General features: G+C 39.1%; 1 protein-coding gene across 1 annotated transcript in view; it reads left to right on the top strand.

The window, feature by feature from the left end:
* MAN1A1 (mannosidase alpha class 1A member 1) overlaps nucleotides 1-22,141 on the top strand; it is a 151,380-nt gene that overhangs the window by 41,263 nt on the left and 87,976 nt on the right. Inside the window, exons 3-5 of the mRNA XM_079780508.1 lie at nucleotides 8,326-8,422; nucleotides 9,219-9,334; nucleotides 18,711-18,791. Of these exons, the coding sequence (XP_079636634.1) occupies nucleotides 8,326-8,422; nucleotides 9,219-9,334; nucleotides 18,711-18,791 (294 nt within the window). The remainder of the gene's footprint in view (nucleotides 1-8,325; nucleotides 8,423-9,218; nucleotides 9,335-18,710; nucleotides 18,792-22,141) is intronic.

The following is a 22,141-nucleotide window of genomic DNA, read 5'->3' as shown; positions in this document are numbered from 1 at the left end:
AACAGAACACGTTGGCCACCTTGGAGAAAGAGAGAGAGAATTAATATATGTCAGTGTTTGGATGAGATAGCTTGATCAAGGCACATCAGTGTTTTAATCTGATATGGGGTAAAGTTGGAAACTGTCGTGGCTGGGGGGTAATTTCCTCCGTGTGATGACAGATAAGAAGGTAACTGGACTGAGGCCTTGCTCAGTGACAAACTATGTCAAGTGGAGATCATTCCCGGGACTATCTTAGGTGGCATCTTGATGTCTTCAAGTGAGAGGGTGCTAAACACGTAATTCTGATAGACTCCAGGCCTGCGAATGCAGTGTCCCACCAAGCTCTGCATTCTGTCACCTCTAGGTGAACTTGGCCTCTTGCCTCTCCTATCTTGTTTGTTGACTTCTCCCTGAATTGCCCTGCCCACTCTGAGTGTAGGTACATGTCCTCTTTCCTCCGGCTGTTCCCCCTTATCTCTCGAAGTCCTGTGACCTGGGGGGACAATGAGGAGGTGGCCTGGAGGAAAGCCAGGTATACTCCTTGGACGTCTTCTGCTAGACACGGGCATCATCGGATGTGATCTCCAGACCATGCTGTGAGGAAGATGTTATTCTTTTCTTTATATAGACTTTATTTTTTTAGACCAGTTTTAGGATCAAAGCAAACTTGAGTGGGAAGTATAGAGAATTCCCATATATCCCTGTCCCCACACATCCCCACCCACCCCCACTATTAACGTCATGTACCACAGTGGTGTGCTTGTTAGCATCAATTATTGTTTTTTAAAGATGAAAAAACTAAGGGTTTGAGAGGTCAGACCTGTGACCGGCCTGAGCACATGTGACAACTGTCCTCAGCACCAGGTCTCTCCCTGGCCCAGGATTCCTGCTGGTCCTCTCAGTCTTCATTTCCACAGGGAAATGTGGGTAGTGGGAGAGCATCAGAGAAGTGGTGGCTAAACTATTGTCTGATATTCACATATCCAGAAATTCTTTTCCAATGGAAAGTGAGGGTTAGGGTAAGCTTTGACTTGGTTCCCTCAATTTACTTTTTTTTTTTCCTTTCTCCATTTGCTAGTTCCACCAAAGATTTTTAAAAAGTTGGTACTAAAAGTGTTGATACTAAAAGTGTTCTGTATTTAGATTTTATTTAAAAGTCACAGAAGTTACTTTCATCTGACAATCAAAGTTTGGTGAACACAACTCTCAGGCTTTTGAAATTAGTTGTTTTTTCCAAAGCATTAACTGTGAGTATAATTTTGAGAGCAAAGGCCATCAATTTCCACTTCAACAATCAGTGAGGTTGATTGACCTGCCACCCTAGACCTCCCTGAACCCAGACACAGCCCTTCGTGTCCTTTAGAACAGCAGGAATGTGTCACTAGACTGAAGACCTTCTCTTTAGTGTCAAAAGACAAGCAGTTACATAAATGAACCAAAGATGGCCTTTGGCCTTAGACCTCTGGGTTGCTCATTTTGTCCCTGCAGGCTGAGTCTTGTTAGTTCCAAATCTAACTGGCATCAAATTCAAATTTTCACACATCCAAATATTTTTAAAGTAGCCCAAACAAGCAGATCTTTAGCCATGTAGCGCCTGCCTGGTTTTCATTCCCCGAGAAACCATACCCAGCATTTGCTGGCCCTTGATAAGATAGGGCCTTGTGATTATAGGACTTCAAGCTGCTACCACCCTTTAGAGTCTTCTGACCCAGAGACTGTCCACCATACCTGCAAGTGACATCACTTACACATGTTAGCCCCCTCTCTCTGGGAATGTTCTTGCCTTTCGCTTTCTGGATGATGGCTCCTCTCCTTAATCCTCTGGGCAGTCTCATGCTGGGAGGGACTTCTCCTCTCCTGCAGCCCTGTCCAAGCACCACCCAATGTAGCCTGCTGTATATGACTTACCCTAATGGGCATATGCCCTCCACCCCCGCTGCCTAAATTGGTCCCCAAATCCATCAGGCAAAGCCCCTACACAAGCATACCTGGCACAGCCAAGCTTTTGAGAAAGCCAATATGTAAACTTTCAGAACCAACTACATCATTCTTTCTCCCTCCACCTTTGGATACCAAATAGTTGCATATATTTATAAAAAGTTGTTATGTACTATATAGTTTGTCTGATTTTGTATAGATGAGCCCCTCTTGTCTATCCTGTATGTTAGCAGGAAAAAGTAGGAAGCTCTTTCGCATCGCAAAGATCAGAGACATGCTTGAGTTTTTAACAGAAATAATCATAGTGCCTATTATTTACCAAGCACTTACAATGAAATGTGTAAAGCACTTTACATGCATTATTTTATTTAATCATCATAGTAACCAATGAGCCTGGTATTTTTGATTATTTACATTCTATGGGAGCTGAAAGTGGACTCAGAGAGATTAATTGCCTCACTTAGGGTCAGTGGTTTGAGAGCTCAGATAAGAATCCAGTTTGTCAGCTGCCTACGCCTATGTCCTGCTCTTCTTCATTCCTCCTCAGTCAGTGACAGGACTTCTCTATCAGGACCCACGGGAAGAAAGTAAACAGTCTCAGCAGCAAAGAGCCATGTTTCATGGAGTGGAGCTGAGATAATTCATCAACATTCAGAGCGCAAACAGCGTTGTTCGTCGTCCACAGCAGCTCTGCAGACCTAACGAGATTCCCCGTGTCTGCCTCCCAGCCTCCTCTTACTTTTCCCTCCTTGCCTTTTGTCTCATAGTCTCTCCTCATGCTTTCAGTTGCCCATGGCTCCTTTTATGGCTTTTTCTCTCGGTGTATTTCTAGTTATCTGCTTCTACATCACGTTGGCCTCTGGATCCTCTGTGAATATCTCCCAGTTACACTCCCATATGTAGGCTGGATGGTTAGATTGGTCCATGCATGGGAGGGAGCTTCACACCTGAGTGCCTCACCTGCAATCTCATGGCCAGCTCTCAGTCGCCTGCCTTTGGGTCAGGTACCAGGCCCTGCATCCGTCAGCTGGGGCCAGGGACCCAGATCACGCTGTATAAACTATGGAAATTTTGCGTAAGACCCGACAGAAAGGGGCTGTAAATGAGACTGGAACATGTAACCGCGAAAGTCAAAAGTTGTGTGAGTTTAAGTTGAAATTTCATTTTTTTAAACTTTCATTTAAAAAATTTAAATATAGTTGGTATACAATATTATATTACTTAATATTGGTTTCAGGTGTAAAATTGATTCGACATTTTTTTGAATTACTTTATTGATTAAGGTGTCACATATTTGTCCTCATCCCCTCCCCATTCCCATCCCAAACCCCTCCCTACGCATGCCCCCACCCCCCTGTTGTCCATGATCACTGGTTAGGCTCATATGCATGCACACAAGTCCTTTGGTTGATCTCTTTCCCTTATTCCCACCCTCCCCCACCTTCCCTCTGAGGTCCGACAGCCTGATTGATGCTGTTCTTGTTCATCAGTCTATGTTGTTCATCGACATTTTTATACCTTCACTATCTAGTAGTAATCATCTGTCTCCATGCAAACTTATCACAATATTATTGACTATATTCCCCTTTACCTTTTTCACCCATCCCTCTGGCAACCATCTCTTTGGTCTCTGTTTCTGTTTTTTATTTGTTCATTTGTGTGTGTGTTTAGATTCGACATATAAATTAAACTATACCATATTTGTCTTTCTCTGGTTGACTTATTTCACTTAACATAATACCCTTTAAGTCCATTCATGTTGTAATAAATGGCAAGATTTTATTTTTTATTACTGTGTAATATCACATCATCTTTATCCATGGTCTATCAATGGACACTTAGGCTGTATCTTGGCTATTGTAAATAGTGCTGCAATGAACATGAGGGTACATATATCTCTTCAAACTAGTGTTTTCATTTTCTTTGGACAAATACCCAGGAGTGGAATTGATGAGTCATGTGGTGACCTGTCTGGCAAAAATGGTGAGATTTTTAAAAAGATTTTTAATGTGTCTTTTATGAATAACTTAAGATCATATGAGTAAAGCATCAGTAGGTAAAAATATTTGCTAAGTTTCACTTCTAGCAACAAAAATGTAACTTCAGAAATCAACACATACCTAGAGAAATTTAAGTATATTTTTATTCCTGGTTTTGCATGTCCTTGATTAGGTCAGGTCATAGCATTGAAAACAAACTGTTAGGTACAACAGTAGAGCTATGCACAACATTTAATTAGTTTTCTTGTTGTCATATATATAAACATTTATGAGTATGTAGGAAGAAGAGGTTAAGCTTCCATACATTGTCTATTAGATTATAAGCATGATAGAATAATGGGCACTTCGCTTCTAGTACTTAGCATCTTATTATTTATAGTATAGCTGACCCTCAATAAATGGCATTGCCTAATTACTCAGCCCTGATGCCAAATGAGAAGAAAATGCTAATCAAAGAATCATATAAGCAGAGAGTCAAAGGGAAGTAATGCTGTTTTTAAAAAAATATTTTATGCCTTAATTCCAGCTTCTCTCGGTAAAAATAATGGATTGCTATTATGAAATATTTTATCATTTTGTTTTATTTGTTTCCATTCATACCATTACTTTCACCAATGCAAATATAAATACTCAGGGGGGAAAATTGGCTTGCTTTCAATTTATCTTTTTTCATGAGGGTTTCAGTATTGCATTTGAAGTCCCAATCAGCATCAAGTGTTGGCCTGTTTTAATCCTTCTACTAGGGGTGTCAAATTGTATAACCCTAATTAAATTGATGAAAGACTACAAAACAAAATGAAGGAGCCTGTGAAGAGGGGGGATTCATCCTATCCTTAGTTGGTAGTTGAATTTTAGAAGTGACCTTCTTGTCCTGTCAGCTCACAACCACACTTGAGTCTGGGGAGATTGAATGCCTGCATCCCCATGGTCCCTAGCTGGTCAGCAGCTTAAAACTGTAAAGTTAAAAGCTAGTAGCATTTTGATGTTTTCAGATATTTGTACAAGTCATAAACCCAAGTTACAAAGTTGTTGTTACATATATATGACTCCTCTCTCTCTCTCTCTCTCTCTCTCACACACACACACACACACGCACACACATGCACACACACACGCACACACACATACACATACACACGTGTGATGTCTTGTCTTGGCTTTCACATGGTAAACCATCTGCAGAGGTCACCAATCACTAGATTCCTGAAGAAACCGCTCTGATGCTCCATTCAGGGCATTTTGACCACCTTATTTTCATTTTTGTTTCTAACTTTAACTCAGAATCCCATGGGATGAGGAACCCATTTTGAGAAACATGTGACAGAAGCTTTGAAAAAGTAGGAAGCTAAGCAATTAGTGTCAACTTTTCTCTTGGGGGAAAAGATAAGAAAAGTTAATATATACTACAGAGGAAACTCAAGTAGCACATTGTATAAACGATCATTTTTGACAGAGCAGCAGTCTTCAATGGGAGAGCTTTATGCTTTCTTGGAGTCATTAATAGTATATGGAGCTAGCTTCTGTTCAGTCCTGGAGCTGAAACAAATCATCATGATGGGTTTTTCTGGTCTTGGGTCACATGTATTCCAAAAGCTTTTGAATTTATAAAGTATTTTTGGAAATTTGCAGGAATGGGAAGTTTGCCAAATGTTACACATTTAATAGGAGAACCAAATCAAACTCAGATGTAATCTCAAGGTGTTTTTGTGGATTTCATATACCTCGCCTTTCCAGAGGCTCATTGATTTCTGTTTCTGTGATGTGGTTTAACTGGTTTCAGCATAGATTTAAAATTCAGTAAACATGTGATTACCCACCATGTGCCAAGCAGTGTGCTAGGTGCAATCACACAGACCATGTTCACATAATCCTTACATATACACCGTGTGAGGGTTTATGATCCCACTTATCCTAGTAAAAAGAGTCTCACAAAAACTGTGACTCATCCATGATTATGTGACTCAGCAGTGATGTTACTGGGATTATAAATCAGGTTATTGTACCCTTAAATCTATTATACTTCCCAATAAAAGGAATTTATAAGGAGAATATCTTAAAAACGCGGCTTTATATGCATTTTATTGATTGTTGGAAGATAAGTCTGGTACATCAAAGGAAGAGCCTGGTGCTGACTCATTAAAGGAAAGGGATGCATTGTGTTGGGTAACACCATGGGCTTTGGAGTCAGGCCGAACTGGATGAACCCTGGCGCCTCAGCTGTGGAAAAATGCCATGGCTTCGAGTAAAGTTGTTTACATTTAACTTCCAAGCCTCAGTTTCTTCATCTACCACATAATGTAACACAACACATTTCACAGGGTTAGAATGAGAATTGAATACAATATTGAACGTAGAGCATTTAGCAGAGTTCCCAGCAGATAGTACAGATTTTTTGAATTAAATTTATTGGGGTAACATTGGGTAATAACATTATATACATTTTAGGTGTACAACATTACAATTCAATGTCTGCATGCTCACCACCCGAAGTCTAGTTTCCTTCCATTGGCTTACACTGGACCCCTTTTACCCACCACATGCTCCCCCACCTCCCTTCCCTCTGGTAACCACCATTCTGTTGTCTGTGTATATGTGTTTGTTCATTTGGTACTTTTAGTTTTATATCCCACATATGAATGAAATCAGATGTTTTTTGTTTGCTTGTTTTTGTTTATTAGAGAGAAAGGAAGGGAGAGGGAGAGAGAGATAGAAACATCGATGAGAGAGAAACATCAATTAGCTGCCTCCTTCATGGCACACACCGGGGATCAAGCCCACAACGTGGGCATGTGCCCTGACTGGGAAATCGAATCAGCTACCTCTTGAGTGCATGGGTCAACCACTGAGCAACACCATCCAGGAGAAATCATATGGTTTTGTCCTTTTCTGTCTGACTTATTTCAGTTGGCCTAATACCCTCAAGAGATCCATCCAGGTTGTTGCAAATGACAGTATTTAATCTTTTATGGCTGGATGTTATTCCATTGTACATATTTACCACACCTTCTTTATACAATCATTTGTCAATGGACACTTGGGTTGTTTTCATATCTTGGCTATTGTAAATAATGCTGCAATGAACAAAGGGATTACAAATTCTGGTAGTCATCATTAGTAGCAATTATTGTGAGATAGGAAGATAATGTACATATTGGTTAAAGAAAAATGTTAATTATCATTTTCAGGGACATCTGAAGACTTTCTTATTCATAAAATTGAGTTGATTTCACTGAAGATATTTAGTCATAAATAGCCCTTATATAGTATTTATAACTTTGTGATGCTTTTTAAAGAAATTTTAAATATGAAGCCATATTATAACATTTTCAGAGTATGTCCATATTTTAATTATTGTTGCTAACAGATTGGGAGTAGTGACATGAATAAGTTCTATAAAGAGGGGAGTCCTCCTTTTGAAAAAATGTATGTAAACATAATTATATATAAATTCTTTGAGTCAATAAAAAAAATTATACAACTATTATACAATAGTTATACAGCCATTTTGACAAGCTTTTAGAACAATTCCTCCCCTTGAAAATTATTCACTTTCTATTAGAGTTAATGTCTCGCACAGTAGATCAAAACTTTGTCTATCAGCCAGGAGAAATTAATTTGGTTTTCATTATATATAGATGAATTAATTTTGTTAAAAATAATAAAAGAAAAGATTTATGCAACTAGTGGTGACAGAGAGGTTTGGACTTGAAAACATTCCTGGTACAAGGAGTCTAGATTGGGAATACATAGGGTCAGTCTTCTGTTACATAGGTATACACATATATGTTTACTATTAAATATTTATTATATTAAAATAAGCTGAAGTTTTCCAAAATCAAGATATAACCATAGAGCTTTACTTTTTTCATTTCTTGCAGATATTTAAAAATACATCTGTATAGATTTGGTCAAGATAAATCAAAGTGTTCAAATGATAACCTTGAATATTTGTCTTGAATGTTTGTACTATACCTTGAGATTGAAAGTGCAGAGAATCTTGTACAAAAGTATGAATTTTAAATATAGAGTCTTTTCAGATTTAATCTGTCATGAGAATGAAATAGATAAATGTAAGAATGGTTTATCCTTTTACTGATAAGCTAAATTTCTCTTGCTGGAAACTGTCTTTTGAAAATGATGTATATTTTAAGTAGAATAAAATGAATTCAAAAAAATAAAAATCTCCATTTGTAAACATAAAGGTGATATATATATATATATATATATATATATATATATATATATATATATTCTAACTTATTCATATCATTGTCACAGTTTTAATTAATCATCTATTAAACTAAGCAGTGAGTTTTAATATTTTAACCTTTAGGCCTTTAACATATGATCTACTCTGTAGCAAAAACATCTCAAATTATAATCCCATTTTCATTTCTTTTCTCAGATGATGAAACATGCTTGGTATAACTATAAACAATATGCCTGGGGATTAAATGAACTGAAACCTGTATCAAAAGAAGGCCATTCGAGCAGTTTGTTTGGTGAGTAGAATATACTTTGTGTCACTTGTCACAATTCAGTGACAGTAACTTCTCCTAATTGGCTGAGCTTGTGGGTGTGGAGATGTTTGTGTGATCCTTCCGACCACGTTGCTAGGAAACCTGCACACCTGATGGAGTTATCTGCAAGGACCATCCTTCAGACAGAGCACCCGTGCGTAGTAGAACCACCTGCATACCTTAGAAACCACTGGAACCTTCCGGAGGTTCTCCTCTAATGGGTATGGGCGCAGCATCATGATTTCTAGATCCCAAGGTGAAACCCCGCAGAGGAGCAGTTGGTCTGCTTCGTTAGCTACTAGGTAGATGGGTGGGAGGGAGAGGAGAGAAGGGCTTCAAAGAGGGAGTCAAATTCCATTTTAGAGTAACGGTTTCTTCGAGCTATCGCTAAACAGTTTTAGAGCTCATTCTGCGTAAACACTTTTACACAGGTGTACTTTGATATAATCACATTAAAATGGACACATTGCTCCTATTTTTTAGGTCAACTTTTTTCTCACTAGAAAATGCAATGACAACTGAAATTTCTAAGAGATTCATTTTCTACAGCTCAGAAGAAACTAAAGATTAGCGTTTCCATCCATAGCCTGTGATAATTGTTTGACTTTTGTGCGGTTTTTTATTTTTCCTTCACTGAAAGAATTTTAGACTGTGTTTGTTATTACTGTTTATTAATAAATTCAGTATTACCCAGACCTTTCCAAGTTCTGGTCAATTTTCATGTATGTATCTGTCAAAATTAATTGATTGAATAAAAATTTTTTTCTGATATTTTCAGGCAGTATCAAAGGAGCAACAATAGTAGATGCCCTGGACACACTTTTTATTATGGGAATGAAAAATGAATTTGAAGAGGCAAAATCATGGGTTGAAGAAAATCTAGATTTTAATGTGGTAAGTTAAACAGAAGTTGCCTTTTCAGTTCTTAAATCTCAGTTAATAGGGATAAATTCTGGCATTGGGAAGATTATTGTGTTGTACCCTAGCAGAAACAAATAATGCAACTTCTAAGTAGTATCATACTATATTCTTAACTTGTCTTCCCTTACTGCACAAATATGTGTCTTTGTTCGTTTTTTGTTTTTTGGGGGCAATTTAAAAGAAAATAGAAATTAATATTTATCGAAGATACAGAGGCAGTAAAGCACCGAACAGACTGTCAAATACAGCAGGAAGGCCGGGGAGTGTTGGGGAGGGAGGGAAATAGATCAACCAAAGGGCTTGTATTCATGCATATAAGCACACCAATGGACACAAGACACTGGGGGGTGGGAGGATGAGGGCATGCGACAGGGGGTAGGGGAGTCTGGGGGAAGGTCAATGGGGGGAAAAAAGGAGATATATGTACTAATATATGTAATACTTTAAACAAAAAATATTTTTTAAAAAAAGAAATTAATATTTATCGAGACCTACATGTGCCAAGTATTCTTATTCAAGTCCTACATCTACCCTGTGAGTTAGGAATTGTTTTCACACCTTTACAGATTAGAAATCTGAGCCTCAGAGCTTTCACCAGACCACACAGCCAACTAACCACGTCACAGCTGTGAGTCAACACAGCTGTGTGATCTAACGCTCATACTTTTGCACTTTGTATGTTTAACATTTGTTAAGGGGAGCACAGGGTGCCAGATTGGGAGCTGCCATTTAACAAAAGACCACTAGAGAAATTAAAATAGAGAAGTTTATTACTCGCACGTCCTGATGAAGTACAAGGCTTGCCCCCAGGGGCCACACAGCACCGTCAAAGCCGAGTACAGACAGACTGCAAGACAGGAACCCCGTACATGCCTTTATTAGGCTGGGTAGAGTGCTTAGGAGTTCCCAAGCTAAGGCCAGATTGGTCCATTCAAACCAAAAATAGCGGGGTTTTGTTAAGTTCTCCTGGTGTTTTTTCTAAGGGTACACTAGGGGAAGGCCCTGGGAAAATGGGGAATCTTATCACAAGGGCTGTCTGGGGAGTCATATTAGGAACTTGCATTTGCTTGTAATTCCCCAGCTGTTATCTAGGGCATGCACTTGTGTGAGGGGCTGAGAGAGGCTGAGTTCAGGGGAAGGCACCCACAGGTGACTGCACAAAATGGCTGCAGAGCAGTAATTCCATGGAGTAGCTTAGCTAAACTCTCGGCATATCCAGCAGCGCTGCACCCACTTTCTTGTAAATAAGGCTTTGAAATTTGTTGACTGGGTAACCTCAACTATAAAATTGTGTCAATATATATTTTAAATATTTTTTAAGAATTTGCATATGTGCTATTCTTTTTTTAAAAATATATTTTATTGATTTTTTACAGAGAGGAAGGGAGAGGGTTAGAGTTATAAACATCGATCAGCTGCCTCCTGCACACTCCCCACTGGGGATGTGCCCGCAACCAAGGTACATGACCTTAATCGGAATCGAATCTGGGACCCTTGAGTCCGCACGCCAACGCTCTATCCACTGAGCCAAACCGGTTAGAGCTGTACTATTATTCTTGACAAAACCCATGTACACCGAGGGAAAAGGTTCAGAATTAAGAATGGGGGACACTTCTGCTCCCTGAGAACTTTGACTTGGAAGGAGCAAGGGCTTTCCAAGTAGGCTTTGTAGTCAGGTCACGTGTCTGTGGAGCTGCTTAGATCTGAGACTACTTCTTAAAGAGTACAGAGACATACCAGGTGACTCCTAGGCTATCTCATTTAGTCTTTGTGAGAACCATACAGGGAAATGACGTTTTCCCTATTTTTATAGATGGAGAGGTGCTTGCTTAATCTGCCCCAATCATGCAGCAAGAGCTGTGGTTTGAACAAGGTCTGCCTAACTCAGTGACCCTGTTTGTATTGGAGAGGAAATGCCAAGTGTTGAGAAATACATAAGACTGACAGAATCTGAGTCCTCCAAGGTTAGGTATGTAATTGTAGTAGCACAGTGCTCATTAAGTGCATTGTTCCATAGGTATCCAGTGAATATTAATTAAATGAATGAGAAGCCAAGCTATGTTGTCCTACTTCCTGACAGACTCCTCTGGAAGACGACTTATCAGGATGCAAGGGTGGCTGTCGTTTTTAATATGCTTGAAATGATCTGGGGTTCAAGTGCAGTTGATCTACTTGTTTTTACTTAACCTACTTCCAGAATGGACTTGTGGTGGCTCCTATTACAGGAAGATCATTAACATGATCAAGAGTTTTGGATTTGGGCATTTCTAAATCCAGTACTGAGCTTCCTGTTCTATACGGTCACTTTCAAGAAGTATTGATTACCTAGGTCCTTACATGAGAAATATTGAAAATAATCATCAGTAATGAATTTTATAGACTAGACATTTTCTCCAGCTAACCATGTCTTATGTAAACTCGTAGGAAAAGCCAAAGCGACATTAACATTATCCTTAAGAAGCTTTGTTCTGCATTGAGGTAAAGTAATATCTCGGTGTGAGAGGCCAGGTGTTGAGAATGACAACGGAAAGATGATTAGCTTGCTCCAGACACTAACTGGCAACACGCTGAGATAGTGATCTTCGGCACACACCTGGATTGTACTTTTGATTGTAATGAACACCATATGTTTTAGATAACAGAGACACTTGTGGCAAAAGTGATTTTATTTTTTAAAGTTCCAAACTGTTCTCTTATCTAGTCTGAATGCCACCCTGCTTTACAGGGAAATAAGTTGTAGGGCTTGCTGTCCGAAGAATGTAAATTGACCTCAAGAAGTGATTTTGGATTTTCTCAGATGCCTGTTGAGTACTTGGCTTGGGTCCAGAGCTCCAGGCCATACAGCCTGAAAGAAGTGAGTTTTGCCTCAGTATGGCTCTATGGGTAGTCTGTCTTAGAGCAGCGTTACATCCCAGTGGGGAGGGGGGCACATAACTAAGTTTACTCTCCTGTTGAGTGGGGTTTTTCAGCATTTTCCATCTGAATGCTCATCAGTGCTTGCCTAGAGGGATGGTTTTGGCTTTAAGAGGATAAGGAGCAGTTCTATGACCGTTATTAGTGATGGATTGGACTGCTACTTGAGGCCCTTCTGGACCTACCTGGTAAAACCAACCTATTAACATAGAAAAGATGGTAATGTGTCAGTCTTTGTGAACTTTACACTCTGTTCATTTTAAAGGGTTTATCGGGTTACTTAAATATGAAATTAAAAGCCGCTAGGACATATGTTTCACTAAGTTACACTGTTCAATATTGCAGTCTAATCTGTTAAAGGAGTTTTATACATATTCTTAATCCTCAAATGTACCATTTATAAATAATGGTGTATACTAAGCCTAAACATAGGCAAAGCTTATAGGCAGTTACCTGTCTTTAATTAGTGGCTTTGAAGCTTCTCATGTTGTTTCTACCATGTTTTTCAGTAAGGTAAAGCGTAGTTATAATACACTAGTAGCCCATTTGCACGAAGATTCGTGCAATAGACCTTCATTCACCTGGCTGCCTGCACCAGTTTTCTGCCGGCACCGGGGACCTAGGCCTTGGCTGTGGCCACCGCCTTCTGCCTTCTTTCAGGGTCGGGGCTTGGCCCCGGGCAGTGGCCTTGGGCTCGGCCGCACCCAACATCCCTGCTAAGGATCGCAGGAGCCGACCCCCAGTGGTTTCCTGCGATCCATGCAGGCTCCCCGCTGGTGCCCGAGGCTTTCCCGGCCTTGGGCTCCGCCACACCCCAACGTCCCTGCAACAGTTTCCTGGTGGGCGTGGTTGGTGGGCGTGGCTTGGGCGTAGCGAAGGTGCGATCAATTTGCATATTTGTCTATTATAAGGTAAGATGTTAGTGGTGGAAAATTATTATTAAACACAGTTGCTGCATTGGATTGTAGTGGGACATTATTGCACAGAGTTAATATTGGATGGTAGTCGAGCAGTTGTTATTAAATGTAGTTATTGCATTGGTTTGTAGTCGGGCAGCCCTGCTTGTATCTTACATATGGGAACAGGCTGTGAAACCCAGGCTTATAGTTCATTGAGTCGAAAGCTGACAGGGAGTTTGGAAGAATAGCTAGCAAATGAGTACTCTCTGAGAATTATTCCCCTTTAAAAAGAGAGAGAGAGATAATTATCTTTGAAAAATGTCTCTCAGAATTAGTATTGAACACTAAAAGTCGAATTAACATATTTTTGAAAATAAAAGTTCTTTTTCAATTTAATGTAATCAATTGGATGTCAAGCTGTGTGGAATCATGGGATAATAACTACAGAGAATTCTGGTACAAGTTTGATTCTAGATAATTATAAGGCTTGAAAGTGCAAAGCAGCAATATATCTGTCCTATAGGGAAACTTTTGCCTCGATAGTTCCTCAAACAAAAGGAAACTGGCTGGATTGTTCTCAAGCCTAAATGTGTTAGTGTAATGGTCAAACCAGTTACATCATTTATTGAGATCTATTAAAATAGATCATTTTATAGAGAAATTGGTTATAAAAAGCACAACCTAATGAATTTCTCTGAGTTGTTTAAAAGCCACCTTCTCTAGCGGGAGGAAGTTGGTCTTTCCTGCACTTGTTTTGAAATAGTCACTTTCCCTCTTGCCCAGCTCAGGTTCTTCATGCCCAGGAGCTCAAGGTCAGTTGATTTGCAGAAAGCCTTTCCCAGTAGAGAAATGCGGCATAATGTTAAGGATTGGGGGAGGGAGGTACGCAAAATGATGTATTGACTTAAATTCTTTTTTCATTTTAGAAAGCTTTGTCGGTTTCATAGATGTAGAGTAAATCAAAGGACAGAAATAATAGGGAAAGGGATAAACACTTAAGGTGGAAATGATCAATCTAAGACACCCAAGACAATTTGAGAGATTAGTACTGAGGCCTCATTTTATTGTGGTTTCTAAGACTCAACTCTTGTTTTTAGGTGTAAACTGAGTTATGCCATTTATTTTATTAAATTTCTATATGAATCTGGTTAAGTGTGCTCTTTGATTCAAAGGCTGTTGGTAGAGGAAAGTCAAAATGAAAGAGCAGTGACTCTCATCCTGATTTTTTGTGTGACTAAGTCTTTAGCCAAAAATGTCCACCTTCCCCTTGCTCATTAGCTGTGATATTAGCAATTTAAACAGAAGACAGGATCCATATGTCAAGCTGAAACTCACATATGATGTGTGCTAAAGGCCATGGAATACATAGGACAGATTCCCGGAAAGCAGACACGGATGAAGGAGATGGCAAAGTTCACCTTCCTTGTTAGGATAAGTCACACAAGATTTTCGTGTCACAGGCTGGTTAGGGTTTGCCCTCCTTTCGCATTCTGTCCTTTCTCTGCCCCGGCTCCTCTTCTGTCATTAGGGTGAGTGGCTGGAAAAAAATTTAGAACACCTTAAAAGACACTGCCTGAATATTAACAGGAGGTACATATTTATTTAAATTTAATAAGATTATTTTAATGGAAAATGGAATTAGAAGCTTATAAAAATGGCCTAAAAACTTCAGATTGTAGAAATTTACTTTTGGAAATCCAGATGTCATATAAATGATATCAAGCCCAAAAGGAAGTTTGGTCAGAATTCTATATTTCAAAAGAGGGTCTGTTTTTTTAGCCATTGAGAAATATGACTCCCCTGAGGGTCAGAGATGTATCAGTTTGCATTCTAGAATTTAGAATATTATGATTTCGGAGTTTCTGATTTTTCCAGCAATCTCTGTGGAAGGTCATTTAGGCTGAGCTGCTGTACAGTCATAATGGCAGCAGCTCACTATTGAGTGCTTGACCTGTGCCATGCATTGCGCACAGTGCCTCACACTCACAGACTCGTGGTGCCTTGTAAAGAGCGCTGTGTTCCTTGTGCAAATGAGAAAACCAAGGCTCAGAGAGAAGAAGTTACTTGCCTAGGATCTCACATTTCAGCTAGCTTCCAAACCAGTCTTCAGTCCCAGGTCTTTCTGAGGCTAAGGTAGTATTTCTATCGTCTGCTCAACAATATGGTCAACCAATTTGTTGCCGTGGGCGAATCGTTATCTTCTTGGTCCTTTTCTCCTGAGGATCTGTAAAGAGTGACGTGTCAAAATTTCAGTCTTCTGACCTAAAACGTAGGGTAGCCCAGAAAGTGGAAATTAAGGTTTCTAAATAATTTATATTTCACTTTGAGAAAAAAGAAAGGAGAAAAAAATTATATGTTGGGAATTCAAATATAATTCAGGTTTTCAGAAGGAGGAAGATATGATGACGGTTGAGTGCTGCTAATGGTGATGTGACCTTCCTGAGCCAGATTTGTAAAGACAAGGACAGAGCAATCACTGGGAAGGGCATGGATTCACTCGCAGCCAGATTTGCTTCTTACACAGGCTCACTAGACTGTTAGATCCATGAAATTCAAAAGACAAAGCCATTGACTTTGATTGAGCATGGCACTTTGCAAGGGTACTTCGATATCTTACATGTAGAGCAGGATAAATAGAGTTCTAGAATACATGGCTAGACCAATAACTAGTTGAACAACTGTAACCAATAGGTGATTGATATGTAGTTTAAGATATATTTCTGGTCATGTTTGAAATGGCTCAGTCTTCTACCTTGCAATAATTCTTATCAGATGTCGCTATAAAGGTCCTAATTATCTAAAGTTTTTATAGGAGGAAGAGAGAAGACATGTCTAATGAACCAATTAACCAGAGTAAGAATATAGAAATCACCTTAACAAGCTTCAATAAGCAGAAATATGGAGGACTGTTCTCAGGTTTAAAACTGAAGAACACAATTACAAATTGAGAGTGATACAATATGAGGGTTTAGAGTCATTAGATTTTATTATTAGACACCAGCAGCCTGGCATCCCCCGAGGGGTCCCGGATTACGAGAGGGCGCAGGCCAGGCCAAGGGACCCCACTGGTGCACAAATCCATGCACCGGGCCTCTAGTACGCATATAAGATCTTTGGTTATACTCTTCCTGCCCTCCCCCTTCCCCACTTCCCTCTGAGATTCATTAGTCTGTTCCACGTTTCCATGCCTATGCATTGAGCATCTGCCCCCTGGTGGTCAGTGCGCGTCATAGCTACCAGTCAAACAGTCGCTTAAGCTTTTATGTATAGAGATTGTGACCCTTAGACATACAAAATGCAGCTGTGTGATCCAAAACAAATTAATGGATTCCCTTTTTCTTATCAATAATTTGTGGAATACTAAAACTTTTACGAATATTTACATAAACTCACTCAGAGTCATACACCATGGATAAATTTCACCTATACAGTGTGCTTTTGATCAAATTATATAGACATATGTTAAAATTATGAAATACAGCTAAACAACTCATCACAGATTGTTTTATGATATTTTTGCTTAACTCTGGCCCAGTAATTCTTCCTCCTGAGTAGTTTTCATAATCTTTTTGCAGGAAATTTTTTGGGAAAAAAATTTTAATTTAAACAGTTACTTAGCTTTAATTGTTAGATCCTTATACCTTTTTAGAGATCATTTGGGAATTAAATGAAAATATATCTCCTTTTTTCCTCTATAACTGTTTCTTCCCACTATAATTCAGACTCCATGAGTTTGAGGACCTGTCAGTCTTCATTGCCATATTCTTAAAACATAGAAGTTGGTTAATAAGTGTTTATGAAAGGAAATAAAATCTCAGATGATTTTGACTAAGTTTATCTGCCAAATATTTACGCCATATATTATAATTTGCTCTTCTCCCCCATGATTATTGTAAATGGTTTGATGTTAGGCAGAAGTGAACAAATACTGAGTAGGCCAAGAGAAGCTAACTAAAGCTTAAAGTGTATCATACATCTACTGTAGGTTAGTTTTATTAAATTATCTAGTAATAGAATGTAAGACAAATCCATTTAGTAGTCAGATATCATAAAATAATGCAAGTATTGGCAATAATGACTGTTGCCACAATGATATGACTATTAATAAAGAGACTTGGTGCATTATCATGTTAGGTGATATTGGTAGCAGAGCCCTGGACCAAGAATTTAGTACTCGAGTTCAAATCCTGATTCAACTACTTATTAGCTGTCTGACCTGAGAGTCAGAGTAACCATTATAAATCTCAGTGTCTCCATTTGTAAAATGTACATAAAGATAGCAGTTTATTGATATAGACAAGAGCAATTTCAGCAGCATACATCATACATATGATTATCATCTCCTTCATGCAAAGATGAAATTTCTTCTCAGAGGCTGACCCTTCCAGGCTGCAGGCAGACAGTTGGGAAGCAGCACTAGACCCAGGTCCCCCAGCTTAAAGTCGGATTTGCATTCTCGCTGTGCTACTTTAACATGATGCGAGAAGGATACTAGAATAATGGTGAATTGCCAGCCAAAGTGTGAGTCCAAATGGCCTTGCAGGAAGAAAAAGCAAATGAATAAAAGAGAACACAGAACAGAACAACAGAATGCCCTGGCCCTAGTGCATCTGCACAAATAGAGAACACTGAGCATTGTGAATGCTGTTGAATAGAGGGAGGAAATAATATATCACAAATCCTATATAATAAAAGGCTAATATGCAAATCAACCAAACGGTGGAACAACCGGTCGCTGTGATGTGCACTGACCACCAGGGGGCAGACGCTCAATACAGGAGTTGCCCATGGTGGTCAGTGTGCTCCCATAGGGGGAGCACCACTCATCCAGAAGCCAGGCTCACGGCTGGTGAACACAGATGTGGTAGCGGGCAGTCAGACATCCCCTGAAGGCTCCTGGACTGCGAGAAGGTGCAGGCCGGGCTGAAGGCCCCCTGCTCAAGTGCACAAATTTTGTGCACCGGACCTCTAGTATTTTTATAATTGAGATTTTGAGTCAAAATTATTCTATCTATGTATTTTGAGAGGATTTTCCCCTATTATATATAAACTAAAGTCTCAGTGCATGAATTTGTGTATGGGTTGGGTCCCTCAGCCTGGTCGGTAATCGAGGCCTATTGGGGGCCAGCTGGCCTGGGGGAGGGACCCCGGGAGATTAGCCAGCCAGCCAGGGTGGGGGACCGCAGAAGGTTGGCTGGCAGGCGGGGGGGGGGCGGTGAGAGGGGGAGGCCGCAGGAGGTTGTCTGGCTGGGGGGAGGGGCCATAGGAGGTTGGCTGTGGGAGTTCACTGACCACCAGGGGAAGCTCCTGTGTTGAGCATCTGCCCCCTGGTGGTCAGTGTGTGTCATAGCAGCTGGTGGACCGGTCGTTCTGGTCGTTCGGTCATAACGGTCGCTTAGGCTTTTATATATATAGATCTCTCTGGGGAAGCATATATGATTTGAATAAAATTTAAAAGATTAGTGCATTTCTCACAATATTTTTCTCAGTTGTATACTGTTGTTTATGTATGCACCTCCTTTATTTTGTTTCTACAGAATGCTGAAGTTTCTGTTTTTGAAGTTAATATACGCTTTGTTGGTGGACTACTCTCAGCCTACTATCTGTCTGGAGAAGAGGTAATGAAAAGTGGCACACAGATGGGAATTACAAAGTGTCTTAAAGTTACATTTTTAAGATAAAATATGCTTTGGGGAATATATATTTAGGGGGTATCCACTGAATATTCTTATTCTTATGGACCTCTAGCATACACTGAATTTTACATAATATGTACTCATTTAAATGAGCACACTGGGAAAGTTTGGCAGAACATGTTGTCAGGAAATGGTACGCAATGCCTTTAAAAAGCCTGGCTCCATTATGTTACGTATAGTGTGATTATCACTACACATTATATGTGTCTGTGGACAAAATAAAGAGGTTTAGTGCAGTGGCAGGCTTGTGGGTGAATTTTTTTCTTTAAAAGTTATTTTAACATTTGTTTAATGTCAGCTTAATAAAAACTTTTTAAAATGAAGAAAGCTTGGCAAGTAAGATATAAAAAGTACCGTATTTAAGAAATTGAGGGGGCGAGTGAGATGCTCAGTTTTCCAGTGAGGGTCAGGCAGGCCAATAGCCCTGCATGGAGTGCTTTGGAACTCTTCCTGGGTGAGTTAATTCCGTATCTGCAGCTCGGTGCAAAGCAGGAGTTTTTTATTGAGCTGCATTTTGTTGATAGATTTAAAAAGGATTTCTTTGTATCGTTCTGATAAAGAACACAGATTTTCTTGAAAGGCGTTGAACTTGGACCTCCCCTGTGATGTTGACTGTTCAGAGCTCAGGTCAAGGAAAAGCAGTCATGTATTTCAATTGCACGTCACTCAGATTTGTGTTGGCCCCAGCGTTCTAGCTGGAGGAAGAGTGGATCTTACCTGGGGCAGTATTTCATGTATTTTTATGCTCCTTCAAACAGATTAAGCAGGGCAATAAATGTTTAACAAGAAAAACTGCTTTAACATTGTCCTATCTCTCAGATTCTTGGCCAAAATAAAACAGTCCGCACAACCTTAACATTTTCTCTCTTTAGATTTTATTCCACCATAGAGCTTTTCAAAGTTATATAGATGGCTTCTGTGTTCCCCTATTTGTCCTTTTTACAGCCTTTATTTTTTCCATCATCATTTATCCCCTCTATGTCCTCTTCCACCTCCACCTGCCCCACCCCGGCCATCACCACACTGTTGTCCATGTCCATGAGTTCTCTCTCCTTTGTCCTGCTTACATCTCAAAGTCTATTCTTCATTAAGGACTTTGTCACCTCAGCCAGGGTAAAGAGACCCTCTGGTACGCTATGCCTCTTCTATTTTGCCAGCCCCAAATAATTTTACTTGTCCAGTTTGGTTTAGACTATTCTGAGCATTAAGCCAGGGAATCCATGCTTTTAAAAAGTCATACTACTTAAAATTACCCGATTTTATTTTAGTTAACAGATTTCTGCTTTTAGAATACTTGTCTTTGAGTATCTAGTGCCTGGGTGGTCTCATTGATTTTCACATGGCATACTTAGGGTGACCTTAGTTTTAACTTTCTTCATCATTTATATGGAGGTGAGCTGAAACGTATCTGAGCTCAAATAGAAAAATTAGGTGTACAAAGAGAAGCAAATAAATGTATTTCTACTAAATATGCATCATGTTTAATTAGGATACATTTTTCACTCGTAACAATGTCTTAATTTTATACACATATTTATTTTATATATATGAATATTATAAACCTATAAATATTTACATACTTATATAAATGTAATACCCACAGATACTATAGTTCGCTTATAGATAAAGTCATTTGCCTATGACCTTAAAAGTATTTTTTAAAATTCTATTGTTAGCTAAGTTAGCTAAACTTAGTAATAAACAAAGAACTACAAAGAATACATCCATTGAAAATCATTACTTGTTTAGTGGACTTGTTTTGTCCTTATTCCTGTGCAAACATTGTTTTTTATTAGATCTAGATTTTCTGTATTTTAATTTTATTATGAAAAGTTATGCAAGGTATTTTCTTACATACTTTTTCATTTCTGCAGCATACATTTTAATTTTTTAAAATATTTGTATTGATTTCAAAGAGGAAGGGGAGAGAGAGATAGAAACATCAATGATGAGAGAAAATCATTGATCGGCTCCACCAAGCCTGCAACCCGGGCATGTGCCCTTGACCAGAATCGAACCTGGGACCCTTCAGCCCCCAGGCGGATGCTCTATCCACTGAGCCAAACCAGCTAGGGCCATTTTGATTTTACTTAATAAGAATTCATCTTCTTAGCATAGTTTTGCCTAACTATTCCAAAAACATTTGACAGTTGGGTTGTTTTCAGTATTCTTGAATTGTGAATAATGTAGCTGTAATCCGTCAATCAGTTTTTCTTTTCTAACGTGGGATTGCCCGGTGAAAAGTTTCTAGTTCTAGACCCTTTCAACATCACTCCCTGCTTCTTTCTCCCAGTTACCTCATCACTGACAATTGCCTCTCACTGACCAATGCACTCAGGAAAAGTGTCTGTCAGGAATGTGATTATGAAAAATTATTTTACCCCAAGCCTATGCTTGAGGTATATATCTCCATATTAAAAGGATATATTAAGCATTCATTTTTTAAAATGTTTTTTATTTATTTCAGGTGGGAAAGGGAGAGAGAGAAACATCAATGAGAGAAAATCATTGATTGGCTGCCTCCTGCACACCCCACACTGGGAATCGAGTCCACAACCCAGGCATGTGTCTTAACCAGGAATCGAACCGTGACCTCCTAGTTCATGGGTTGATGCTCAACCATTGAGCCACACTGGCTGGTCTTGAGCATTCATTTAATAAAAAGAACACCAACATGCCCAAATTATAAATAAGTTGATTTCAGATTGTTTATAAAGTTCTATACCACATATTTTTATGTAGATCAAGGTATTTGCTAAGATAATCTCAGAAAATCTATCTTCCTAAATTATCTCATAGAGGAGCTACTAAATTACCATAATTTAACATTCTGATTTCATCACTGAGGTTCAGGAGTATGTTGAGAGCATCTTATAAATCATCATCAGAAGTATATAGGCCCCCATTGTTATAAACTCAAAATTCCTGAATTTATATTGCAAGAATAGAAGAGGAAGTACCACTGATTTGTGTTATGTGCTTACAATTAGAAACACTGAACAATAATCAGGAATGCCAATGAAACTCTAAACCTATCAAAAGGACAATAGAAACATTAAGTACCTATAATAAACTTTTATTTCAAGGACATATTCAGAAACTTTAAACACCCTAGCTCAGTTAAAATATCTTGTAATACTACTGGGGAAAAAGTCAAGCCACAAAATTTTCAAAGTCTGTATAAGAAATGCAAACAACAGAAGCACTACAAACAGACAGGATAGAGATCAGATGAATACTAAGTAGGAGTGATCAGTATGAAAGATAAGTAA

The sequence above is a fragment of the Cnephaeus nilssonii genome, assembly GCF_951640355.1.
Source record: "Cnephaeus nilssonii genome assembly, chromosome: 9".
Classification (NCBI taxonomy): domain Eukaryota; kingdom Metazoa; phylum Chordata; class Mammalia; order Chiroptera; family Vespertilionidae; genus Cnephaeus; species Cnephaeus nilssonii.
Note: the sequence above shows the minus strand (reverse complement) of the source record. Positions and strands in the feature narration are given on the sequence as shown.